This window comes from Mesoplodon bidens (assembly GCF_964165515.1).
Source record: "Mesoplodon bidens genome assembly, chromosome: 3".
NCBI classification, from domain to species: Eukaryota; Metazoa; Chordata; class Mammalia; order Artiodactyla; family Ziphiidae; genus Mesoplodon; species Mesoplodon bidens.
The window spans coordinates 29,052,382-29,079,785 of NC_138178.1; the positions used below are offsets into that span (position 1 = coordinate 29,052,382).

Genomic DNA, 27,404 nt, shown 5'->3' on the forward strand with positions numbered 1-27,404 from the left:
TGGGGAATCTATGCCATGCGTCTCTCTCTCTCACTCCCTTAGTTTCTGGTGGTTTGCCAGCAACTCCGAATTGTAGAGGTCACGTTTTCTAATTCCTTTTATTCACAATTTTAAGTCTCGACACTTCTGGGTGCAACCGCTCACGCTTACCGACCGATCTCAGTTTAGTGCACAGAACGGCCGCGAGCAGGCGCCTCCCCACGCCTCAGAGCCCGAGCATGCAGAGAAGCCTGACATCAGCACGTCACCAGCGCAGGGCCTCGGGCGCCTCAATTGGCTGGCTCGGCCAGGGCGTGACCGGTGGGCGGCCGCTCTCCCGGGCCCCTTCTCTCCTAGCTCACTCCGTCAGGTAGCTCCGCAGTCGAGGAGCACGCCCCTCACTCAGCGCCACAGGGAGGACGCCGAAAGCATCTGCGCTTCGGCCTGGGGGCGGCTCTGCAGCTCACGACCCTGGGAGGAGACCCCTCGCGCTCCGGGAGTGGCGCCACCGCGCGACCGTGACGTGAGGCGCGGCCGGCGCGCCATTGGCCAGCGGCAATGTGGCGCGCTCTGGCACGGGCGCGGGCGATTGGGCGCGCGGCGTTGGGAGGCGGGGCTAGGGCCGGGGGCGGGCCTTGTGCTTGGGAGCTAGGCCTGCAGCAGACAAGCGCGGCGGAGTGTCGTCCTGCTGCCGGTCTGCTTGTGAGGTAAGGAGGCTGGGTCTCTGAGGGGAGGCGGGCTGGAGTCCCGGGGTCGGCGTCGGGCTCGGCGCTGAGGGGCGGGCCCACTGCCTGTTAGTCGCGTCCTGTGAGCTCAGGGTGCTTTTTCCTTTTAACTGTTTTGGGGAGAAGCCAGAGGGCGGAGGTCTATGCGGCGCGGGAAGCGCGTGGGGTCGCCGCCGGGCTGGGTGGGCGCAGGCCGGGAGGATGGCGCGGGGGAGGTGGCGAGGCGGGCGGAGGGTGGGGCGCGGGGCGGCGGGCTCAGCCTCCAAACCTCGGGTCCCCACCTCCCCTGCCAGGTCCCCGGGTCGGCGCGCAGGCTGGGCCGCGATGCCCGAGGTGAGCACTGACGAGCTGGACGAGCGGCAGGTGCAGCTTTTGGCGGAGATGTGCATCCTCATCGACGAGAACGACCGGAGGATCGGGGCGGAGACCAAGAAGAACTGCCATCTGAACGAGAACATCGAGAGAGGTGCCCGCGGGGGCGGCGGGGCCGGGTCCCCGGGCGGGAGCCCCGCTTCCTTCGGACCCCAAAGCGACAGGCAAGTAACTGGCCTCTTAAAACTCAATTCATCGTATTTCTTTTGCTTTCAGGATTATTGCATCGAGCTTTTAGTGTTTTCTTATTCAACACTGAAAATAAGCTCCTGCTGCAGCAGAGATCAGACGCTAAAATTACCTTTCCAGGTTAGTGTGCTTTGTGTAGTGTTTTGGGGGGGACTGTATTTAGTTTGATTTTGTCACATGCAACTTCTGGTAGCCAAGGTCAAAAAAGAAATCTTGTGAATGACTTAGTTTTATATTCTTCATACAAAAAACTTGTACGGTGGTTGCAACCTAATAAGACATAAAGTTTATCCTAATAAAGGATAAAAACTGCTAGGTATGTGCAGATTCATATATAACTTTCTAAATTGTATTTAATACACGTTATGATCGCTTTGGTTAAGAAGGCGTTCATAAAAATACCTACACAAGTGTCACAAAATGGTTGCTGATAGCTCATTATAACAGATTTAGAAATCCTCAAGAATCATTTTGTTTTTGTTACTTTTAAAATTTAAAGTTTTCTTAACCTTTCAGACCTGCTTTGAAGAAAAGTTAATGTACATCTATATTAACATGTTCCAGGTTGTTTTACTAATACTTGCTGTAGTCATCCCTTAAATAACCCACGAGAGCTTGAAGAAAACAATGCAATTGGAGTAAGGCGAGCAGCACAGAGGCGTTTAAAGGCTGAATTGGGAATTCCCATGGAAGAGGTAAGCAGCCATACTAGCTGAAATCTAGAATACATTGAAACAATTTTTAGTAAAACATTAAATTTAGGTGTAGCTTTCTGCTTTGTAATCTCTTGCTTTTTTAGGCCAAGAAAGCCCATTGGATAAAGGTTAAATTTTGATTTCATAATACTTGTCGATATTTAACTCAGTACCAAAATGGATTGATCTGTTAACCAGTTTATAAAGTTGACTGTGTTTTATAATTGATCAGATCAAAGATGAATATTTTCTTGTGAACTCCAGATCTGATTGGGTGAATTGAAATAATCTTTTTTTCCCTGGAATTGTCCCCTTTTAATAATACACGAATAAATAATCTCTCATTTAGTTAAAACGGTAAATCTTTTTCTCCTGTAAGTTAATATTAAGATGTGAGGCAGAATGGCACACTTCTAGTTAGTGACTGCTTTTCTTTTTTTCTTTAATACAGGAGTTTTCAATAAATCTACTTCTATTTTTGGTCCTATGGGAAAAGTGTCAGACACTTGAAACTATTTAATGTTATTTAATACTATTTCCATATATTAATAGGAGACTAATGTTTCAAAAGTTGTCATTCTAAAACTAGTTCTGTTGTTCAAGGTATTACTGAAATGTAGGGGGTTGATTTAGATTATTTTATCGTTGATATATTGGAGGTTTTTGGGTTTTTGTCCTAGGTTCCTCCAGAAGAAATTAATTATCTAACACGAATTCATTACAAGGCTCAATCTGATGGTATCTGGGGAGAACATGAAATTGATTACATTTTATTTGTGAAGAAGAACGTGACCTTGAATCCAGATCCCAATGAGATTAAAAGCTACTGTTACGTATCAAAGGAAGAACTAGAAGAACTTCTGGAAAAGGCAGCCCATGGTGAAATTAAGATAACTCCGTGGTTTCAAATTATTGCAGAGACTTTTCTCTTTAGGTGGTGGGATAACTTAAATCATTTGAATCAGTTTGTTGACCATGAGAAAATACACAGAATGTAGATGTGGAGATGAATGATTACTGAAGCACTAAAGAATTTCTCTACTTAGTAAACTTAAGATGAATTTTTTAAAAACCTGGTTCCCCGTTAGAACTCTCATTGGAAATATTGATACAAGGAGAATTCGTGTGGAAAAGAATTCTTGATTTGTGTCATACAACCCATATGTTAATTGCAATTTGTAAAAAATATTTGAGGTTATTATAAAAAAGAGCAAATAAACTAATTTAACCTATCTAAGCAGACGGTTATGACAAATTTGAATAAGTTCATTTTTTAATATATTGTGATAAACATTTTCAGAAGACTTGTAGAGCACTTTGCTGTTTGCCAGGTGCTTGATGTATCTTTAAATTTTTATCATAGTCCAGAAGAATGTTCAATGGAAACTATTTGCTTATCTACTTCAAAACAGTTCAAATTAACTTTTCAGATGGAGATTAATATAGAACAGGTTCAAGGGAATTCAATGGTATATATCCCGATTTCTGTCATTGTTAACTTTGTGTTTTAATCATTCTGAAGTATTTTGATGCTTAAAGTCAAACATTGTTTTTGGTAATGACTAGGTTAATTCATTTAAATAAGCATTGCTGATTAGCAAAGTCTGTGGTTTTCAGAGTTACTGGGAACAGACAGGTTATTTGTAAAATGGAACTTGGGTCATACTCTACAACAGGGTATTCTAACCTTGGCACTGCTGATGTTTGGGTTGGATAATTCTTTTGGGGGCTCATCCTTTGTGTTGTAGGATTTAGCAGCATCCCCAGGTTCTACATTAAAAAATGCTGTTGGCACCGCTCCCCCATGACAGCCCCAGTGACACCAGATGCCAAATGTCTCCTCGAGGACAGCATCACCCACAGTTGAGAACCACTGTTCTGCTGAGTCAGGCCGTGTTGTAGGGGGAAAATTATCAAAAAGGCTGGCGTGCATATTAAATAGATTTGGGTTATGGAATATGTGTGTATTAATATTTAAAGTACACTTTGACTAATGTACTTTAAACTCTTGCCATAGACTTCTCAGACTTGAAATCTTAAGACAGCTTTATTATCTTTGAATGCTGTGTATTAGTAAGTAATGAAGAAAAAGATAAAAATTTGTTTCTTACAAAGCTAAATGTTTTATAAATTCAATATAAAAATCCATTTGTTAACCCTGAACAGTTAATTTCAGGCAAGACTGTGTAGCTAATAGTAACTATTGAAAAATAAAAACAAAACTAAATTACATTTTGATACTGTTGTCTAGTTTGTTAAAACTTCAATACAGTAATAATAGGTCAACCTGCCTATGGTAGCTTAAGTGATAAATGACATAGAGTTTCAAAATGCATTTTTATATTGTTTCTAGTTCTTTAGTAGGAACTTTTAGGCTAAAAGACACGTGTAACCAGTTACTGGGTAGCTACAGTGGCTAGTGGTTGCCATATGGGCCGTGGCATCTTAGACTGTTAGATGCTGGACAAAACATTGACAACAGGTACAGAGCAGAAGGAGCCGTCTATAAAACTTTATTCTCTTTATTGATATTCCTGATTTGTTCGTTGTTTTTTCTGACTTTGTCCACGTCTTCCTTTAGCTCCTTGAGCATCTTTAAGGCAGTGTCTAGTAAGTCTGTCATGTCTTCCTGAGGGATAGTTTCTTAGTTTTTTCCTTTAACAGACCACACTTTCCTATTTCTTCGTATGTGAATTTTTAGTTGTTGGGTATCTGTACCACCCGAGGTCTTCATGTCTTACTTCCTTTCCGACTGTGTGTCTTTCCCTGGACACAGACATGCTGACTTTCTAAATTCCCGAGCCAGCAGTGCTTTCTTAAGTCCTAATACTCACATCTCTAGCTCTCCAAAGGGGTAAAAAAGGAAAAATGCAAGGGAAAAAGAAACAGGCACTGACCCTTCAAATTCAGCGATGGGGATCCATCTCTGTCTACACCTCTGCCATCAGAAGCAGCAACTGTCAATCAAAACAAAATCCTAATATTTGGAGAACAAGGCCCTTAGGGCCCAATCTGAATCCCACAAGCACCTCCAGAAACGCAGGTACAGTGACTGCCACAGGGTGTGGGGTGAGAGGTCAGGCAGTTGCTAAGCCACAGGGGCTAAAACTGACAAACTGGTTTACCGTGGAGCCTTTCCCTGGAAAAGGTGAGCCTTTAAAGACTCTGGAGTCCCAAATATTCAATAGTTACAGCAGAGATTCTGCCAGAGCCACTGTAACCTGGGAGGAGAGGGACTCTGGTGCTTCCTACTCCCTCTCACCTGACACCCAATGGGTTTCTCTTTACATAATCTTTCTCAGCATAAACATGAAAATTTTACTTTGGATCCCCAAAATGTAATTCAACTTTCAAACACACCTTGAACCACACTGCATGACACTGGAAGACTCCCACACAGGTGCACTTAGAAATGCCATGAGTCACCAGAGGGGATGCTTGAAACCACACATAAAGCGGTGGCCACAGCAGTTTTGTGGTTGAGAAGTGACGCTTTAAGCACTTAATATTCTAAAATGTTAATTTCCTACATTTTACTGGGCCTGTACCTCACAATGATTTCTACTCAAATTAATTTTCAGCAGTGGACACAAGCAGCAGGTGCCCACATTTAACTGCTGTAGTAACTTAGGCAACATTCTGTTCCACTAAAAAGTATTTTGCACTTTGAAAACAAAAAAGAATTGCCGGGCTTCCCTGGTGGCGCAGTGGTTGAGAGTCCGCCTGCCGATGCAGGGGACACAGGTTCGTGCCCCGGTCCGGGAAGATCCCACATGCCACAGAGCGGCTGGGCCCGTGAGCCATGGCCGCTGAGCCTGCGTGTCTGGAGCCTGTGCTCCGCAACGGGAGAGGCCACAACAGTGAGAGGCCCGCGTACCGCAAAAAAAGAAAAAAGAATTGCCATTTACTTTCTTTTCCCTTTTCATCTGCCCAAACTGACAGTGATTTGTAACTAAAAAAACAAAAACAAAACCAACTAAATAAAACTGCTTTCTTTTGGAAGTTTATTTTGGTTAAAATAGTTGAAGACAGACTACAACAGTACATTGTACAAAAGGAGATAACTTAGTCCTGGCATCCTGACATCTGTAAGCTTTCACCAGCTAACTCTTCACATGCAGTGAAACCAAAGTTCCCTGTTGCACAAGAGAGTAAGGTTTTTCTCCATCAAAAACAACGTAGTCACATAAATATATCCTTCCAGCCCTGCAAGTCTGAAGCAACCAAAACTCCATAAATGAGAAACCACTGCCTGCTCAAAATATCTGTAATATTATGCAGCAATAAAAATCCCCCACACCTGGACAGTTATCGGGTAACCACAGCTTTCAGCAAAGCAACAAGTGCTTGAGTTATTCCACTGTCACGTTCAGTTTACAGATCACGACTCCAATTCTGTGAAACCAAACCAGGAAGAAGTCGAGCCAAAGTGCTTCAGCTGCGATGGACACTATCTCCTGTCCTTTTTACCAGCTTTCCTCTTTCCCGAGAGCAGGTGCTTGGGTTTCATGTCAAACACATGTCTGTCTGCCTCCCCTTTCCTCCCCAAGCGATTCATCTTCTTCTGAGCGTTCTTCATCATGGTCTTGGCTTTCTTCACCATCTATAAAGGAGAAAAAAAACACGTCAGCTGTGGAAAACCTAATTTCCAAGCAAATTTCCATTACCTGTTAACACTCTGTCTGAACGGTCCGGATCTGTGCTGTGAAGAGAAACCCTGGTGAGCCTCACTCACACCATGTTCCCGTGGATCCACCACAGTACCTGCAGGAGCTCAACCAGTATCTGCAAGATGAAAACTACCCAGACAAGTCTCGTACCTACAGGGACCAGATACACTCAGACCTGGACTTCCTCTCAGACACACAGGGACACTGAGATTCCAGCCCATGAAACTACTCACATCTGACCGACAAGTGTCAATGCTGGTGTTAAATCCAGACTACCAGATGGAGACGGCGTGGTGGAATGGGAAACTCGGGCTCCCAAAAGGGAGACTACTTGTAGGTTTATACACAAACTTTCTCATCTGAATTTTCAAAATGCTAAAACTAATCATTTTTGTGTTTATTTAAAAAACAGTTTCAGCAAAAGAGACAGTATACATCCAAAGTGTCTTTCCCAAAAGACTCCCAAACAGCTCTCTATGGGCTGGCTCCCCACATGGGCCTGTGGTGGGTGAAGGCCCCATGTCCAGGTTTTAAGCAGGACTGCTTCCTAGAACAGCCCTGAGCGGCTAGGACAGAGGCTCAGGCCGTGGTGCTATTACCACACCCTGCTCTGTCCACCCCAACAAGGAACACATGCACTGAGGGCGAAGGTCCAGGGACACCCGGCTGTGCCAGGTCCAAGCCCGCCTCTCGGGGTACAGCACACAGCCAACGCCCACTCCCCCATCCCCACCCCGCAGTCCTTGCAGATTCAAGTGTGTGCCCTGAACCCTCATGCAATCAACAATAGAAGCTACCATTTTATTAATTACACCTTACAAGGACTAACCTTGACGTCCCGGAGACCAGAGACATCACGTGGGGTCCGAGAGCAACTGCGAATCCGGGCCACAGATGTGGGTGGGACAGAGTCTTCCCGCTTCCTTTTCCTTGTGACGCTCCGAGACCTTCTGGCCTGGACCACATAATGGGCCTGAAACACACAGAAAGCAAACTTCAGTGCCTCAGGGTCCCAGCCTTAGTGACAAACATGAAATTATTCCAACGAGGGGAGAAGGCACATGGAGGGGTTTTTAGAACTATCGTCAAATAAGTTAAATACATTTAAAATACACATAGTTAGGGCTTCCCTGGTGGCGCAGTGGTTGAGAGTCCGCCTGCCAATGCAGGGGACACGGGTTCGTGCCCTGGTCCGGGAAGATCCCACATGCCACGGAGTGGCTGGGCCCGTAAGCCATGGCCGCTGAGCCTGTGCGTCCAGAGCCTGTGCTCCGCAATGGGAGAGGCCACAACAGTGAGAGGCCCGCGAACCGCAAAAAAAAAAAAAAAAAAAAAAAACCACATAGTTAACTTCACATTAATTATTGGTCAAACACTCTTTTTTTTTTTTTTTGGTTGCATTGGGTCTTTGTTGCTGCGCACGGGCTTTCTCTAGTTGCCATGAGCGGGGGCTACTCTTCATTGTGGTGCACAGGCTTTTCATTACGGTGGCTTCTCTTGTTGCGAAGCATGGGCTCTGGGCGCGTGGGCTTCAGTAGTTGTAGCACGCGGGCTCTAGAGCACAGGCTCAGTAGTTGCGGCACACGGGCTTAGTTGCTCCGTGGCATGTGGGATCTTCCCGGACCAGGGCTCGAGCCTGTGTCCCCTGCATTGGCAGGTGGATTCTTAACCACTGCGCCACCAGGGAAGTCCCAAATACTCTTTTTCACTTCCACAGCTGCTTTAAGTTACAGAGCTGATTTTAACTCCATTTAAAAAACTTTACTTAGAGCTGCCTGTTCAGCCACATTAGCAGCACAATTTATGTAAAGAGCTGTCTCTCCTTCATGCCCCCCTTCCGGGATCATCCGCCTGAACACAGTGACGGCCACCTGAAAGCTCAGCCTTGTGGGTGCTGAGATCCAGCTCTGCAAGCCAGCAGCTTGGCACCCAGCCCGTGGCGCCCCCTCATGTTACTGTTTTGAAATAAGATGACACAATGATGTGAGAGGCAGGTACCCTAGAGCCCAGCACCTGATAAACAATCCAAAGTCAGGGCCATTTGTGAACATTAAAATAACACCCCATGCGAGCAGGATAAGCTCATGCACTGCTGATACATTTTAATTTTGCTGATCAAAATCTGAATTAGTCTAACACAATGTCATCCTTTGTTTCGGTAATTCCACTTCTTGGAATCTGTTTTGAAAAAACAATCCAGAACATGAAGACATTCTTTTACACAAAGATGTGCATTCCCCAGAGTAATTCATCAAGCAAGAAAAATGGGATCCTGAAAAAGGTATCTGAAATGCCTTCTAACCTCTGGGCTCCAAGGAACAGCTTTGAGCTATTTACAGCCTACGTAACTCTCATGCCAAGAAACTCAAGACCACCTCACGTTTACCTGGTGTCTAAACTGAAGCTCTACGTGAAGACATCAGTCACCAAAATTGAAGTTGCAGCTCAAGTACTAAAAATTGCACAAAACAACGTAATTCTCAGCACAAACCCCGGAAGTGCTAACTCCCCTGTAACCCGCTCCTGCCCTGGTTCCCAGGACGGCGCCGCCCCACAGATGGCTCTGAGGCCGCCTGCACTCACGTTGTCTTTGTTGTCCATGTCGACACCGAGACTGCGCATCTCATCCTCCAAAACCTTCCGCTGAACCTGAAGATGGAAACGGACATTGTTTTAAGCAAAATTAGTTTGATAAAATGTTTAAAAAAAATTTCAAGGGAAACCGTACCTTTTACAATGATCCATGATACACTTATTTTAAAAATTCTTTTACTTGGGCTCATCTGTATGTTTTTGTACAACTCATTAAATAATATGAAAATTAACATTTCCTGGGCAATTTTTCTGAGCAGGACGACGTACAGTTGCCCCTGGATTCCGCTCAGCTCCCCGGGGATTCCCACATGCAGACCCCAGAGGCCAGCATCTCCTCCCAAGCACACGGAGCCCCACGATGGGGGGGATACAGCGATGGCCACGTCTGTCAAGAGACAGTCATTCGCCACCACACAGAAACAGTATTTCGAACACATGAGTATCCTCCATGGAGAGGTGCCTAGCATCTGACATTTTCCCTCCTGTCCCATCTTGCTCTAACTGCCCTGCGCACCATCCTCTTTCCCTGGGGAGCTGTGCCTCCAGACAAGAGCATGGAGCAGGAGGAAGACGCTAAGAAGATGGACCTGAGAACTAGAAGGACCCTGACACCATCTGATCCACCTGTGCCTCAGTGTGAACTTCCCCATCCTAACCAGTCACAGGGCCCAGTTAAATCACCTTTGGCCCTAAGTTAGATTGGGTTAGTTTTTCTGTAAATTGTAAAAGATAACTCCTAATAAAGAATTAAAGAATAAGAATGTGTTAATTGAGGACTTTACCTCTACAAATTTATGTGTAACTCACAATCTTCATTTGTACAGCTACAGAGGGGTTGAATCCAACAGTGAAAGTCACCAAGAAGGGGTATAATACTCAGAATACGAAAGATCAACACTCACTCAACCTCAAAAGTCAACTTATACCAACAAAACAAAGTGAAGCAGTTTAGCATGGACCATACAAGACTCCAATACACAAAGAAATAGGTGACGCTCTTGGACACGACACGACACTTGCCTTCTTGGCTGTCCGAGGCATCCTGGGTCCCTGTGTGTCCTTCTCTCTGGACTGCAGAATCTTCAACTTCTTTTTTTCCCTAATCTGTTTTGCCAGCTGTTGGATTTCCGCCATTTCTTCATCTTCAGTTTCAGATTCACTGTCATACACTCCAGCAGCTGTTCTTAGCTCTTCTTCTTTTTCTAACTCTCCCAATTTCTTTTTAAAAAGTCATAATTAAACAAAGCCAACAATGAGAAACTCATAAACAAGTGTAACAATCTTTATAGAAACCAGGTTTCCCCTAAGCCTTTTGGGGTATGATGAACACCTGGGTCCAGACTCACGTGGGCCTCGCCCTCTGTGCCAGGGCTCACCTCCCCACAAACAGGCTCCGTGCGGAGATGAGCACAAAGACTAAGCCGACAGCCAAAGACTATTCTGTGCCACTTCTTTTCCTTCTTTAGAAACAACCACTCCCAACTCTGAGGTTAAAACGTGTAAAATGTTCCCCTTGCTCCCAGCAGGTACATGAAAGACCCTCCATTCTTGAAGAACTGAGAACATCAATCTGAACCGGCCTTGAACCATGACAGCCTGTGTATCCATCCCAAAGCCGTCCCAAACACAAGCTCGTTGGCCATACGGTTAATAAAATTTTTAGATACACATAACGAATAAACCTCGACAGGAACCCGAGTCAGAGGTACCCCCATCCGTAGTAGCATGAAAAGGCATAGGGAGGGAGGTTGGACGGGAAGGCCAGGTCAGGCCATCTGAGCCCAGACTACAGAAGGGATGCGACAAAGTAAGAGACAAAGCAAGAGGCACAACTGAAGAGATTAAGACATGAAATATAAATTAAGGATGCCATTTGAGAACTGAGGAGTGAGTAACAAGGGAAACAAGGAACATATGTTGCAAATATTTACAAAATAAAAACTTGGCTGGCAGTTCCTCAAAAAGTGAAACATAAAATTACCTTATGACCCGGCAACTCTACTCCTAGGAATCTGCCCAAAAGTGTTGAAAACAGGCACTCAATACTTATCCATCAATGTTCATAGTAGCACTAATCACAATCCCCAAACGGTGGAAACAACCCTATGTCCATCAACGGATGAATGGATAAGCAAAATGTGCTACACATATAAAACAGAATATCACTAAGCAATAAAAAGGAATGAAAGCTCTGACACATGCTACAACATGGGTGAACCTTGAAAATATTATGCTAAGTGGAATAAGATCAACATATTGTAAGACTCCATTTATATAAAATATATAAAACAGGCAAATCTAGAGAGAAAAGAGATTTGTGGTAGCCTGAGGCTAGCGGGAGGGGAGACTAGGAAGTGATTACTTATCGAGTACTGGGAGTTACTTTGGGGATGATGAAAAGGTTCTGCAACTACACAGAGGTAGTGGTTGCACAACACCATGAAGGTACGAGATGCTACTTAACTGTACACTTTAATACATTAGAAAAATAAAAAACAAACTTGACTCAGGAGAAAAAGGATAGAAACTAAAGAGAACACAGGGTCTAAGAAGTTTTTGTTTTCTGTGGACATTCATATGTTATGAAACAGCAAACAAGAAGAGGACTGAAACAGGAGGCAGCTGCGTGTGCCGGGGCAGAACTTGGGGAAGACAAGGGGTCAGGCAGGGAGCGAGCAGCACCTGCAGCCAGAGGGGCCCACATGGGGTGGCGACGAGGGCGTCCACGCCCCGGGGACTCCCTTATGAAGTGAGGCCGCCCCTGAGACCAGCACAAGGAGCTCGGGCAGGAGGTCTAGGAGGAAGGGGAGAGTCTGCACCAGCGCCCGGTGCAGGGACATGGTGCTGCGTGTGCAGGGCCCCAGGAGGCAGGGCCCCCGGGGTCTTGGTGGGCGTAGAAGGAACGAGGGCCACGGACAGAGGTGAGTGGAAAGTTGTGTGCGTGTCTTTCGGTGGTGGTGTTAAAGAGGAATAAAAGTCACATAATTTAACTAGTGACACAAACCTGCATGATGTCAGGATCAATATAGTCGGCTATGTTATGGCCTTCCCAGATCTCAGGTATCTTATCATGTTTCTCAGATGAATTCATTATATCCCAGTACTCTAAAGGTCAAAGAACAAAAAGTTTATAGTTGGTTTTAACATCAACTACCGTGTGCCCCAAACGAGCCACCACTTACCCAAGTCCTACACCTGTGAAGACAACAGAGCACTTGTGTTCAACACTAGGTAAGCAAGGTAACGTGCTCGACCGAAGGATTGCTCCAAGCACATCCTAAGACACGTCAGTACCTCAGGATCAAGTGTCCAAAGGGATGAACAACAGATTATGAACAATATCAGCCTGGTCCAACACTTATATGCTAGGAAAGCTACAGAAATGATCACTCACAGAAAACTACCTGGAAGGAAGAAATCTCAGAGTCCTGGCAGTATGCAACCCCTCGCCTTCAAGAAATTAAATTAACAAAATGCTGGAACACTTGCACTTTCACATTTTTCACACAACTGGCATCTGAAATCAACTATCACATTTGAGCAACTATCACATTTGAGCCCTTACTTTGAAGATCCAGAATATAATCATCGCCCATTTCCAGCTCAATGTCCCGTTCCTGCAATGAAAACACAGTTTTCATCAGCGCTATTTGACCTTCAGATCCAGAACTGCTGGGCCCCCTCCCTTCCCTGTGGAATCACCCCTTCTCCAACCGAAGAGCCAATCCTTTCAGCACCTGAGGCTCAGCGCCCATTTCTGGTGGGAAAGCTGTTTCTGCCACTGGCGGACCTGGCACCTCCACCCAGGAGGGTGTCCAGGCCCCAGGGGGTTTATGCTCCAAAGCCCTGCCCCACACACGCTCTCCAGCGCAGGCCCATGGGGCGCTCCCATCACCTACCCGCCTCCTCTTCGGCTCCCCGAGCTCCATTCTCTTTCTGCGTGCCACAACTCCTTCAGGGATGAATGGGGGCCGCTCCTGAGAAGACATGAGTGGAAATACCTACATGAAATGCCTTGCTAAATCAAAACACAAAGATGAAAAACTACAAGCAAATTCTCCACCTGCAAGGGAAACACAAAACCACACCCAGACCAACTAAAAACCAAGATGATGTGGGGGAGAGGGGAAGGTGCAAGGCCAGTCTGGGCAAGGAAGCTGGGAAGGCTCTGTAAGCCAATTCTAAAGTTCATTTAGAAAAAACAAATGGTAAGAGAATCAAGAAAAATTATGGATGAAGAAAGCAGTACAGGAGAAATAAAGCAGATCAATGAACAGGAGAAATTCAGACATAAGCCCAAGCACAGAAGGGAATACGATGGGAAGACACATCATCCAGCCATCAGTCCTGAGATAAACGATGAGCTGAGTGAAGACCACCACCTGCTTCCCATGAACAAGATAAAATCACAACTAAATGAAGACTTCTATTAAAAAAAAGGTGAAATTTTAAAAATTGAACCATCAGAATACAGAAGAAAAAATACCTTTGACAAAAAGAAAACAAATCTACAGAACATACAAGAGTCTGATTTCCTTAATATAAAAATTACAAATCAGTAAGAGATAACCTAAAGAAGTGAAAAAGCAAATAAGTATGTCAATACCAAGATACATATCCTGTTCCACATTATGTTCACTAACTGAAAACAATCATGTTGAATAATCACTGAGCATGACAGCCTGAAACTACAGTGTAGAAATATCACTTCTTATAATGTAATTTCCACTTTATTTTGGGGAAAAAAAGTGTGGTAATGAAAAAAACTGAAAACTGGTGTAACTTTTTGAGAACAAATATGATAAAAATCATTAACAACGTCACTGACAGTGATCTTTACCTGTATTGTTAATGCCTAGACTAGCTGCCAAAAATTAGTGTTGAATGAATAAATACACAAGAAACATTAAAATAAATAAAAAGTGGGAATTTCCAAGTGGCCTAGTGGTTAGGATTCTGGGCTTTCACTGACATGCTCCTGGGTTCAATAGCCAGTCAGGGAACTGAGATCCTGCAAGCTGTGCAGCACAGCAAAAAAAAAAAAAAGAAAAAAAAGAAACACATCACAACAATGGAAGCATCTTTAGTCCGTCACACTGACACAACAGGAAGCGTGCATTCTCAAACCTTCAGGAGTATAAACCTGCAAGGCATTGTTGGAGGACAATGACAGTTTCGATGCCATGCCTTAAAATTCACTCTACAGATATATTTGCAATTAAAACAGAGACCTATGTATGAAAACGTACCCTTGAGCACTAGTTTTTAATAGCAAGAAAATGAAAAACTTGAAAGAAAATATATTCCCGTGTTTAAAGTGTTTTAAAAGAAGCTTATATGCCATAATGTTTCTGGACAAATAGACAAGCCGAGAGTTACAGTAACAGCCTCTGGTGCGGGAGCAGGTTTAACCTGGCTCTTCATACTCCTCTCACCGCTTCGATTCTTCCTGACATACATGGCATAACTTTCATTCTGAGAAAGATGCGAGAACACCCAGGAAATCCACTACCGGGGAGGCAGGCGTGCGGGTCCCCACCAGCCATTGCAACCCCCTGCCTCAAGGGCCTCCACAGGCAGCTTTACCTTGTCATCTCTCCTGCTGGGAACAGCCAAATGCAGTCTGTTCAGCACCTCGTTCACTTTATTTCCTTTCATTTTGGTTTCAACTCGATGAGCCAGAAGCCTGTCACAAGCCTAAGAAGGTGAGAAAACGTGGCACCAGGTCAGAGGGCACCTGGCACAGCCTCATGTTGCCTTCTGGAAGGAACCAGGAACCACAGCCCCCATAACCAGAGGACGGTCCCCAGGTTTGGAACCTGCTACGCTTTTCCCTCAGAGGTAGCATCTGATGGCTAAGTACTGGGACCCCCAAGGTCCAAGTCAATGCCCTGGGGCAGACCTCACGCTCCGGGACGGGGGAGGGTGGGCCGGGTGCAGAGGGGACCTCTTCCTTCCCGGGTCAGGGTCAGGCCCAGCCCGAGGAAGAACCCTGAGGCAGCAGGACTAAGTGACCATGACCTGTGCCGGGAGTGTGAGCATCTCTTCACATCCCCCCATGTTCACTGGGCGGGTGGGGGGCCCCGGGAGTCATCTCTCAGGTGCAGCTACTAGCGCTCAGGGCTGTTAACACCCAGAGAGAAACATTCCTGTCAAGGAAAGGGATCAACCCTGCTTGTGAGGAAGCACTGACCTCTGTCTTCACTTTAATAACCCCTTCCTCCGTCAGGGTGCTGGTCTCCACCACAGAAAACCCTTCAGCCTGCAGATCTAGAAATATTTTCTGGGAATACAAAGGACAAATGAGAGCTGTGTTTATCACCAGTTCCCCATGACCAAATCTTAACTTCTCCTCAAATGGGTGCTATAAATGCTAATTATAATTAACACATCTGTAGTTTTTTAACTCTTTTGAAGGACATCTCCCCAGAACAGTTATTTATTTTTCCCTAAATTCAGCTGTGATTAAGAAAATACAGGGGCTTCCCTGGTGGCACAGTGGTTAAGAATCCGCCTGCCAATGCAGGGGACACGGGTTCAAGCCCTGGTCCAGGAAGATCCCACATGCCGCGGAGCAACTAAGCCCGTGGGTCACAACTACTGAGCCTGTGCTCTAGAGCCCGTGTGCCACAACTACTGAAGCCTGTACACCTAGAGCCCATGCTCCACAACAAGAGAAGCCACTGCAACGGAAGCCCGTGCACCGCACTGAAGAGTAGCCCCGACTCACCGCAACTAGAGAAAGCCCGCGTGCAGCAATGAAGACCCAATGCAGCCAAAAATAAATTAATTTTTTTTTTTAAAAATAAGAAAATATACATTACGGGGAGGATCAAATCAGACTACAGCAAGCAAACCAGAGGCTCTCTGGAACATTCTGTGAGACCTACCATTCTGAAGAGAATCTTGAGAAAATTAAGATACAGATTTTCATAGAGAATATTCACAATGCTATTTTTTATAAAATACCTGGCCTCCACAGCCTAAGATAATTCCTTAGAAAACGATACAGCAACGTGTACAAATCCAGCTACGAACGAACCACCAAGACCCCAGGACAAGGGACTTCATTTGCGCTTCCACCAATGCCACCTGACACCTTGCTGCCGGCCTGACCATGTGACAACGCTCAGACACAGGTGGCCGATTCACGACAGTCAAGCTTCTCAGGAATGAGTTCTGCTCCCCCCGCTCCCGGGAAAGACCAATCATACCACCTACCAGCATGACCCACATAAGACACCACACCTGCCGCCATGTGCCTTGTGCGAGACAGAACCTGCACTGCAGCTCCAGAGACATCAGAGTTAGCGACAGACACAGGGCAGGCCCCACGCGGTGCTGACCAGCGTTCAGAGCACCCGCAGCCCTGCTTCCTAACCCAGCGATGCAACTGTTCCCACCACTGAAACTCCATCACAGCTGGCAGTGGGGGCAGGACTTGGGTGCGTCTAACCCCAAGGGCTGAGCTTCCGGCACAACGATCACTCCTGACCTGCCCTCCCCTCCACACTCCAGTGCTCTTAGCCTGAAAAACTGAGATCACCCAATAAGTATCTGATCCTTTCAAAGAAAAGAGAATTCTCTGACATCAGCGTTTACATCATCAGTAACGTAGAGTACACGGCAGTGCCCAGGGACACCAGAATGGCTGTTTAAACACATCACGTTCTCACCAAGGATTAAGTGTCCAAACAGCACCAGAGAGAGCCAGAGACAAGAGCACAGCCCCCCTAGAGACCCTCTGCTCAGGCCAGACAAGCGCAGCGCCTCTCACACCAAACGGGGCCTTGCAAACTGTGCTGCTGGGCCTCCCAGAGTCTGACTGCGGAGGCCCAGGGTGTGCCCTGACTTATAATGCATTACCACCGAAAAGCAACGCCAACACTGCTGGTGGGGCCACGAGACAGAACCACTGGACCAGCGCGGAGCTTCTCGAAGCATTTGTCCTGAGAGGTGCCTCCTGGGGACGGATACAGGGTCAAACAGCTTGAAAACCTAGGGCTAACCACGTTACCTGCCACTTGGAAAATTACAGCAGACACGACAGGGTCACGGCTCTGGAAGGTCTGCAAACACGCCTTTTCCCTCACTCACTCAGTCCCCAACATCTCTCCACAGAATCTGTGCAGTAGGTACTCCAGTAACACCCAAGAAACGCCTCCCACTAGACACTTCGCTGCAGGTGCTGCTCCAGAGCAGCCGGCAGCCCAGGCCCAAGGAGCTGAGGCGAACCTTGAGGTGCTTTGTTCGTTTTAAGGCCCCAATAAGAGAGGCAGCCCCTTCCGAACGAGCAGTCTCCTGAAGGCTGCTGTACCGACCACACACACAGCCAGCCCCACAGCCTCTGAGAGAGTAGGAACCAGGAAACCTCATGGTCCGTTTGCCATTAATGGGCTTTCATAAGGTCACGTCGACTCAATCAGTGAGGATATTATCTCAGCTGCAAAACGAAAACCAGACTAGCATCGCTAACATTCCTTTTCAACTCTGATCGTGCAAGACGAGATTCAGAATTAGTAGGAAATATGGAAAACATCACGGTGATTTACCTGATCGTCCTCAGAAAGTTCAGCTATTCTCTTCACGTCACATTTGTTTGCTACAATGATAAGAGGCTAGAATAAGAAAGAAAAAAAACGAAATTATTACCTTCACGCTGCAGGTTACAAACTAAAACATTGGTCTCCACATTCACCTTGTTGACAAAGAGTGGCCTGATGTTCTGGAAGAGCTCCAGCTGCTCCCCGAGTCCGTGCCCACACTGCTCAGACAAATCCATCATGTAGAGAACGGCGGCTCGCAGGTGAGCCAGCGCAGTGATGGCTTGCATCTCAATGGTGTTGCGATCCTCCAGAGGGTGGTCCAGGATCCCCGGAGTATCCACCACCTAAAGTCAGACTCGTTACTCCAGAGCCCACGTCTGCACAAGCTGCTTGCCCAGCACAGGCCAGGGGCGCTCACAAACCCAGACCAGCTCTGACAAAGCTGGTAAAGAAAATGCAGGGCTCCCAACTGACCACAGTAAAGAAACAAGGCAGCGGGGGAAAAGGACAAATTAAATATGAAAAACGGGGGAGGGGGCTGCAGAGCTCATTGAAGAACGAACTTGCCAACGACCCTGAGAAGGACCCCTCTTTCCATTAGAGACAACACAGAAACACTGGGATAACTGCTCCCACGTGCTAGGAATGACATCACCTCTCATAACATTAAATTCAACTATGGAAACAGGCTGCGTCATGCTCGTAAATGGTTTCTGATGACCGGCCCATCAGAAGCACCACCATTAGCCAAGCGCAGGTGGCTTGCTGGGAGCTGCCGCGTCCCGAGCTTGGCGGACCTTGTCCACGGGGACATTCCCGGTGACCCCCCAGTCTTCCCTGTGACCCTGCATGCACTGGGACGTGGGCAGACACTAACTAGTCTGTGGGAATCCCCCAAATCAAACTCCAGGAACAAGGCCACGACTGTCCTGGCTTAGACAGCTCTCACCTGCCAGCGCAGATACTTGTAATCCATGTGCCCAACAAACAGAGACTTGGTGGTAAAGGCGTAGGGCTGGACGTCCACGTCTGCTCTCGTCACCTGGAACAAACCACAAGTCCTGTACCGCGTATCCTCTGATACAGAGTATCCTCTGTATTCTCTGACACAGAATCCGCGATACAGAGTAAACGCGGCACCTACGTGTTATCGAGACTAACTGCTGGGGTAGGAAAAAAACAAAAAAAACCCCACGAGATTCAACCTCATATGATTCAACTCTTACAGGAGCCAGCACCTCAGCAGGCGGACGGGCTCCTCTTCCTCAGGACCCGGGCCGCAGAGGCGGAATATGAATCAGGCATCAGGGAGCAAGGAAGGCCCAGCACCTGCAGGACACCAACCGGCTCCTCTTCTCACCCATCCTGGCCCCAGCGACGCCCAACAGAACTTCCTGTGATGACGGGAACGCTCTACACCTGCACCTCACACCGGCCCGCGAGCCACGCGGGGTCCCTGAACTCCTGAAATGTGGTCACGAGACTGAGGACTGAATTTTCTGTTGTTGTTTAATGTTAGTTAATTAAGCGGCCCGTCTTACCCCCAAGGCCTGGCTCAGAAGCCCTGGAGAGGTCGGCTGAGACACTGCAGAGCTCAGCTGTCACTGTGTCAGTACCACTTGTGGACAAAAACCTACAAATCTGCAGGAGTGTTCTTAGTAGCAAAGAGCCACACATGTGACCATTGTTTTTTGGCACCTGGGCTGTTGCTGGTTGTGAGCTGACACTTTAAACAGTTTCTACTCCATTCAGGTTCCTGAGCTCAGCTAAGGTGCTGCGTTACTTAAACAGTTCCTTTAGCTCTGATAATAAACTCACTAAGTAAAGGGCAACCACTTCCCACTACACAAACCAAACAGTTTACATGCAAGTTGACACAGCAACCCAGGTGACAACACCTGAGAAACACCTCTGGAGCCTGGGAAGGCCAGTTCAGCAGGCACGGTCTGCACGGTCAACAGTGACTCCCTGGCACTACTGTTCCCGGGACACGCATGTCCATGTGTTAACAGAAACATATTTAAACGTGTCAAATGCCTTAGAAATTTGTAGGACACACAAAAAACTCAAAAATAAAATGGTCCCCATAACTGCAATATCCATCCAGGTTCAGGGTCGATCCTCGAGGATGGGAGGAACAACGTTTTGAGCCCAGGGCAGTGCCTACTAGAGGAATGACTGCAGCCGCCCTCACCCCAAGCAGTAAGGTTCTTGGTCACCGCGCCGTCAGGTGGACCAACCTTATTGATGAAGCTGGACTTGCCGACATTCGGGTACCCACACAGAAGCAGGGTCCTTGTATTCGGGTCAATGGTCGGCAGACGGGACAGATGCTGACGCACTGTGAGAAGTTTACAGTAAACATGCTTAATTTCATAAGAAAACATAAGAAACTCAAAGCTGAAGATCTGCTCGACTTAGCTGCGCACTCCAGGACTGTGGTCACATTACCCTCACTCCAACATTTATCATGTTCCTGACGGAGAGAATACAAATGAACGGAGACGGGACCAGCTGCGGAGGCACCGGGCATCCAGGCTGTACCAGGAATCCAGCATGGATTCATTCCTATCCAACAGGTACAAGATGGGGCCCAAACCACACAACCCAGACAACTGAGTTAAGAAAGATGATATTTGAAAGAGCATTTTCGAGCGAGTGTGTGTGCCATCACGTCCTGGCTGGGCAGCAGGCTATTTCCACGTAATGAGGAACCCTCAGGGGCCTCGTCTGCTCCAGCAACACCAGTGGGCCACCCTGATGACCTAACGGCTCACCGGAAGCACTGTTAAAGCAGCCCAGTGTTACAATCTTGTCACAAGTTATTTGCAAGATGCTGGGAGGGGTGGGGGGGTCCAAAACCAAATCAGTTAAAAACACTTGAAATGTAAAAATATATGCATGCAAAAAGGCAAAAAATTGTTTCAATAAAAGTCCTACTACATTAATTAAGAAATCATCCTACTGAAAAAAACTACCAGGTAAAAAAAACTAGAGTAGGGCTTCCCTGGTGGCGCAGTGGTTGAGAATCTGCCTGCCAATGCAGGGGACACGGGTTCGAGCCCTGGTCTGGGAAGATCCCACATGCCGCGGAGCAGCTAGCCCCGTGAGCCACAATTACTGAGCCTGTGCGTCTGGAGCCTGTGCTCCACAACAAGAGAGGCCGCAATAGTGAGAGGCCCACGCACCGCGATGAGGAGTGACCCCCACTTGCCGCAACTAGAGAAAGCCCTCGCACAGAAACGAAGACCCAACACAGCCATAAATAAATAAATAAAATTAAAAAAAAAAAAAAAAAAAAACTAGAGTAGCAGTTTGATGCTAACACGTTTTACAAAGAAATGCACCATACTGTCAGTAACTGGTAAAACTATGGGTCACTTTATTTTTATGTTTTATTACTTCCCCATGATTTATAACATACATGCCTTACCTATTAAACTTAAAAAACATAAATTTTCTTAATAGTGCTACTAATGTGTAAGCATGTTAAATGCTAGCTGCTTTTTCAGTAATATCTAACCTGTTAGAATTTCTTACAGGCTAGGCTGGGAAAAATAATTTGATCCTCTTATCTCTAAAACAAAACAAAAATAAACATTTTAAAAATAACTTCTCGACAAGGATCAACTACGTTAACAGAATGCACTAAAACCTGTTTTCGCTGATGCATAACAAGTACCTTGTTCCAAATATTCCAAACTCTGCTTCTGTCTTTTGATAATAGTACACATTCGCCCAAGGGCCGCACGTTTCAGCTGCTTGCAGCGGTAGAGAGAATCACCATATTTCATAAGCCGCACATAATCTTTAGCAACGCTGAAAGACATAAAAAGAAATGTATAAGAGTTTTCCCTCTTTTAACAGTAACTTAAAAGATACTATATTAAGAAAATACCTTACTTGTCCACTAAATTTTTGGCAATATTTATTTGTCCTAGAGCCAACTTGTAATGATCCTTGTCATACAGAATGTTCATCAAATCAGCATAAAATGGATGAATATCCTATAACAAGAAAAACAAAGTGGTCATTTTGCTCCAGCAGTTTCTCCTCCCAATATATGAATAACACTTGAATAATAATTTCCTAGGGAAACACATCGCACCTCTTACTCTTCCTCACCCCCCCAGGATCTTCTCCCCGGTCCTCTCTCTTGTTTAGTGACTGTTTAGTTCACAGAGAAAAATGGAGTCAGCAGGGCAGCCAGGCCCATCTCCATCTGAGCACCAGAGCCCGCCCCTCACCACTCAAGAACTGAGCTGGAGAAATTCTTCCCTGTCCCATCAACCTTACGCAATTATTGCCCCAAAACTTTAAAAGTTTTAAAACTCCCTTGAGCCCACAATCCGCCCATCTCTGCTCCTCCTCTTGGCAGACGCTTCTCAGCTCCTCAGCTCTGGAGCCACCAGTGCCCTGGCGGCCGTGCTCCCCACCCAGTGCTCTCACCCCCACAGACCAGTCCTCCTTCGAAAGTCAGTCACAGAAAGGCCAGCGAGGCCGGTCCCAGGCTCCACTGCAAAGGCCGCTACACAAGTCGCTTTGCCCCACCCACACCCTCTCCGACCCGCCTCCTGGACATTCCTGTTCCTTGAAAACACCACACTCTGGAGCCCGGGGCCTTTGCACTTGCTGTTTCTGTGCCTCAGCGCTCATTCCCCAGGTAGCGCACAGCTCTCGCTTCCTTCAGGGCTCAGCTAGGGGCCTTCCCTCGTCTCCATACCCATATGACACACGTTTTCATGTTTATTATCTCTTCCCCCCACTGGGGCTTTAAAAATGACTGCTGAACAGACACAGCAATCGTTTAATGAATAATAATCTACTCCTTTTACTCGAAAATTGTTCTCAGATAACTTCAGTTTGAAAAAAAAAAGACAACAGGAATAGAATGTTCATAAATTTGAACCCCTAATGTATATTAAAAAAAATGATACCAAGGATAAAAAAGATAAATTTTTTTTTTACAAAGAACAAAAATCTGATGTTGATTAGATCAAAGTATTTTCTGTTTGCTCACATCAGGTGTTTCCTGGTATCTTCATCTCATTCTTACTGCTTTCTTTATCCCCAGGTACTTCCCGAAGTACCCACACTTTCCCAAGAAACTACACCCTCATCCAGCCAGTAGTCACTGAGCACCTATCAAGTCCCAGAATTTTGTAACAGCAATTTCTGTCACATAAACCAATCTCTTCTCACTGCCTTAACCCGCCTGCAGGGACTGTTGTAGGGCAGTGGCACATGTAGGCTCTCATGCTGTACTGCTAATCCCACATCCATCACCTCCTCAACAACCCTGCAACCACGTCGCCCCACACAGGGACTCCACAGGCAGTGTCCTCTCTTGCGTCCTACAGCTAAACACACAAGCAAACTGCTCTACACAGCAGAGCTCAACTTTGGGGGCTCAATGCAGAAGGCGGCTCCCCACGAGACTGTTTCTTGCCCGTGAAGAAAGTACACAGATGGTCGTTAGCTGATGAAGCAACAACATCACAAACACTGCTGGGCCTCAAGCCACTGGCCCAACTTGAGGCCACAGGAAAGGGAGCCTTGGAAAGAGGGAGGAGAGGAAGCACACAAGCCGCCAGAAGCTCGGGCTTCTGAATTCAGTCCACAGCTTTCAGAGCTCGGGTTGGCCCCTACAAGCCTAGAGGTTACAGAAAAAGCCCGAGCGAGGCATGCTCTGGGCCCTCGTAGATGGAGTTTGAACGGGGGGGAAAAAAGATACTAAGGAATCAAAACACCTGTACTCTGTTCCCAGTTTTGCCACTCTCAGAGTAAACTTCGACAAGTCAATTATTTCCTCTTTCCTTCATTATCTCTAGACAGACCTGGTTTAACCCTGTCTGAAGGCTCATATTTACATAATCACTTATGTTTCCCAGAATCACTTACATCCAATTTGGGGAAATCCGTCAGAATCTGTGAGAGTCTGTCATGGTAATTCTGCTGAGTAAATTTGACTTTCCTCATATAAAAATGTCTAATGCGATGGATTTTATAATGTTTATGGATAACTGTCGGAGTCTTTCGTTGAGTCTTCGACAATGTTAAGTCAATAAAGTCCTGCAATTAAATAAAGTAAGACACAGTTACACCAAAAACGTCTACTTTCACCCACTTATTTGAAACCATCTTAAAAGACTAATATTTAACAATACGATATATTTTAAACTACAAACACATTTTCTAATTAAATCTTCAATATAAAACTTGCTCATCTTTACAGTTCCTGGCCTTTAAGAAACACTCAGCAAATGGCTGCAGAAATAAATTTTATCCTACGCTTTCTTCACGTTATCCTAATTTCCAAATACCTAAGAACCTCTAAAACGGAAGTAGCCAGACAACTCAAGCATAAATTAGAAAAAAACTTTTTTTAATGAGAAACAGTTTTACTGTTTCAGTTTGCGTATCTGTGGCTTTGAAAGTACATAAAATAACAGATAAAACTAAAACCCACTATATACAATTTCCTAAGGTAAGGTGACTAAGGCATGTAAGGTGACTACCAGAAGATATAAAAGACTTCTGCATGAATTCCCCAGTGCAAACTAGCCAAGAAGACAGGTGCCGGCAACACTGTTAGCTCCAGGAGGGACGCCGCGGTCTCGCCTCTGACCGCGACCCCTCTTCCATCTGGCAGAATCCACGAACCCTTTGGGGACAGTTCAAAACCTACCTACTTCATAAAGTTTGCCCTGACTCTCCCCCTCTTCTCTGGGGAGGACCCTAACATCTGAGGAGGGACCCTAACCCCGGCAGCCCTAATCTCTGAGGAAGGACCCCCCCACACCCTCTGGGGAGACCCCTAACCCGGGGGCCCTAATCTGGAGAGAACATGGTCTAAGACGGGGGCCTGGCGGAGGAGGCGACCCCTCTCAGCCCAGCGTTACAAACCGGACCCTCGATTCCCATGACCCGGCAGAGAAAAGTGTGGGCGGAAGGGCCCTCGGGGCCGCCTACCTTGGCGGACGGCACCACAGTGATCTTCTTGAAGTTGTAGTGCGCCATGCCTGCGATCAGCCACGAGGGACGGCTGCCCGGACTTCTGCCTGGGGGTAGGAGGAACTTCCGCCAAGGTGGACGGGACTTCCGCTAGCTCGCGTCACTTCCGGGCGCTCCCTACGTCCCCCACACACGGCCCGGCGTCCCACAGCGCCCCCGCCCGGCCGGAGGAGGGGTCACGGGGCCGGGGGTGGGGCTGAGGGCGCGCGGAGGACTGGAGGAAGACCGCGGGGAGGAAGCGGTTTTGAGGTTCAGTTCCTGCCTCGTAAAGGAGAGGGTCCTGAGAGGCCTCCCTGGGGGGGTCTGTGCTCCCCCCGACGGTCACCGGCTCCAGGGCCCGGCCGCGATCCCCTCCCGGCCCGGGTCAGGGGTCTCGGGAGCCTCGAGGTGTCGGGGTGGTTGGTCAGAGGCGCTCGAAAGGCTCCGGGGGCCTCGGGGAGTCTGGGGTCTCGAAGGGCCTGGGGGACTCAGGATCTCAGGAGGCCAGAGGCTCTGGGCTCTCAGGATCGGGGAGTCTCGGGGGCCGTGCGTCGCGGCCGCTGGCTGGTGAACGGAAGGTAGGGGGGCGCGAGGGTCTGCGCTTTGCGCACTCACGCCGCCTCTCCATTTGTGAGCGCGATAAATCTTATTAAATAAACGCCGTTGAGGCCGAATCGTCTGCAGAGAAGGGGCCCGTCTCCCTGCGGGCCGGAGTCCGCGCTCGCGACCCGGGCCCTGGGCCCCGCCCGACCTGCCAGCCTTCCCCTGACTTGGGCCCTCAGCCGCAAGCCCTTTGTCAGTCATCATTTTCTCTGCTTCCCGTCTTCTCAAGACCCTCTCTTCTATCCCGTGGCGTCTGTGACTCTGGCTCTTAATCTCTCCGCGCCCCTGACTTTGGCTGACTTTGGCTGACTTACCTGCCCGCGCCTCGCCCTAACAAGCTCCACCTGGAGCTTTTGCCCCCGCCCTTTGCTCTGCCTGCCGGGGTCTCACCGAATGCTTGTATGGACTAGACATTTCCAATCAATTGTGTAATGTCCACCTACACGATTCCAGGTATGGCAACGCAGCATTTGTGAAAATCAAACTCTAGGTCGGTCCATCCTCACCGCCCTGTGCGGGAGGGCAGCCCCTCCCCCTCCCACTGAGATGCCAGGAGTGTGAAACAGGTCGCGGGTGAGATCATGCGCCGAAGGAGATGGCCCCCAAGGCCTGCGAAACCCCACGGAGGAGGGGCCGGGGGCTGCAGCCGGCTCCGCACGTGCCCTCTGGAGTGCACTGAGGAGAAGGTGAAGGGGCTGGGGCACTGGGGCACTGGGGCACTCCCCACCATAATCTCCCCTAAGGGTGTGGCCACGCCCTCAGGGAGCCCAGGACCACATACCTCGTAAACTGTACCTGCGTGCGTGTGACCAGGTGTGGAGCACTATTCACTAGCCCACATATTAACTCATTTCATCCCTACAGCAACCCTGTGACTGGACGGAGAAACCGAGGCACAGCACGGGGGTAACTAGCCTGGTCACAGCTAACAGGCAGCAGTGGGGCTTGAACCTGGGTGGCCTGGCCCAGCATCTCTGCTGTCCACCAGCAGCTGCTCCTCGACTTCTCAAGCATCTCGACTTCTCAGATCTTTTTAACAAGTCCTCCCATTCTTAACATGAAAATGCCTCATAAACCCCCCAAATTCCAGCACCAAAAATAATTTTGAGTCACGATTCTCTCATCTGTTATTAACTGTACTACCCGTTTTTGTGTCATGGGTTAGAAAAGCATGCCTCCTGTGTCTCTGTGGCACTTCTGAAGGAAGCCTCTGGGGTAATTAGGATTTGCTAGAATCATTTGCTAAACCCCAGACAGCTCTGTGCACCATTCCTGAGATGCACGGAACCGTGCTCACACCCCTCTGTCTTCCTCAGGTACCTGCATGTCCCTCAACCTCTCCCCCTCCCCTCACTCTTATATGGCCCGTTCCTCCTTAAAAAATACAGTATTTAGATAAGTTCAACCAATCCTTTGCTTCGGGCAAGCAACTATCCTTTCTTTAGCTTTTAACTCTAGGCAATAATTGAACAATTTCTTACATTTGCATAGGACTTTAACATTTACAAAGTGCTTTACTTTTTAGTATCAATAATATTCTCAACAACTTTGTGGTGCAGCACTAAACCAAGACCAGAGGCTTGCTTCTCCCCAAGGATGCTCCAAGTGGCAAACAGGACCCCAGGCTCTGCTGAGGACAGCATCTTTTCAGCTGTCCCGTAAACACAGTCATGTATATAGGCAGTGTATGGAGCGGACAGAATTTTTTTAAATGATGATAATAATATAAGATGTCAAATATGTGATTTTCTTGGTTTTACAAAGAACAGTTGAAGTCTGCTTGTTCAATAGAACAGAAGAGGAACCATTCGTTAACCAAAAAGAGGACCCTTGACAAAGAGAAAGTGCATTAACATTCCTGTCAGAGAACATCAGGACTTTATACGTCCTGTCAATGAAAAACGGACAGGTCTTTAGTATTTTTACTATTCACCCATGAATTTGAAATCGTGTTTGCCTAAAAACACTTAATAAACACTTGCCCTGGTGAAAGGCTCTGCACCTTACAGCTTTGTGAGCCATGGCGAGTGACAAGTC

General features: G+C 47.2%; 2 protein-coding genes and 1 long non-coding RNA gene across 5 annotated transcripts; 2 read left to right on the forward strand and 1 right to left on the reverse strand.

Moving 5' to 3' along the window:
* Positions 1-342: 342 nt before the first annotated feature.
* On the forward strand, positions 343-3,192 carry IDI1 (isopentenyl-diphosphate delta isomerase 1). 3 transcript variants are annotated; one of them, XM_081227003.1, is made up of 5 exons: positions 343-686; positions 998-1,170; positions 1,293-1,385; positions 1,830-1,960; positions 2,641-3,192. In XM_081227003.1, exons 1-5 carry the CDS (start codon positions 538-540, stop codon positions 2,956-2,958), a joined length of 864 nt encoding a protein of 287 aa, XP_081083129.1. In that variant the 5' UTR covers positions 343-537; the 3' UTR covers positions 2,959-3,192. The 3 variants fall into 3 exon arrangements, with proteins under 3 accessions (XP_081083129.1, XP_081083131.1, XP_081083130.1); XM_081227005.1 differs by lacking the exon at positions 343-686 and adding an exon at positions 735-797; XM_081227004.1 differs by lacking the exon at positions 343-686 and adding an exon at positions 834-886.
* A 2,758-nt stretch (positions 3,193-5,950) lies between these two features.
* On the reverse strand, positions 5,951-24,831 carry GTPBP4 (GTP binding protein 4). Its single transcript, XM_081227002.1, has 17 exons — positions 24,744-24,831; positions 23,673-23,843; positions 21,675-21,778; positions 21,454-21,590; positions 20,012-20,112; positions 18,721-18,813; positions 17,924-18,115; positions 17,778-17,843; positions 15,419-15,508; positions 14,812-14,922; positions 13,125-13,202; positions 12,791-12,842; positions 12,230-12,330; positions 10,246-10,443; positions 9,214-9,279; positions 7,460-7,603; positions 5,951-6,563 (listed from the first exon to the last, which is right to left on the reverse strand). Exons 1-17 carry the CDS (start codon positions 24,789-24,791, stop codon positions 6,411-6,413), a joined length of 1,905 nt encoding a protein of 634 aa, XP_081083128.1. The 5' UTR covers positions 24,792-24,831; the 3' UTR covers positions 5,951-6,410.
* Positions 24,832-25,007: 176 nt separating this feature from the next.
* Positions 25,008-26,741, forward strand: LOC308614922. The gene is made up of 3 exons (XR_014015463.1): positions 25,008-25,342; positions 25,821-26,053; positions 26,232-26,741. It is a non-coding gene; the product is annotated as an uncharacterized lncRNA (long non-coding RNA).
* The last annotated feature ends 663 nt before the right edge of the window (positions 26,742-27,404 follow it).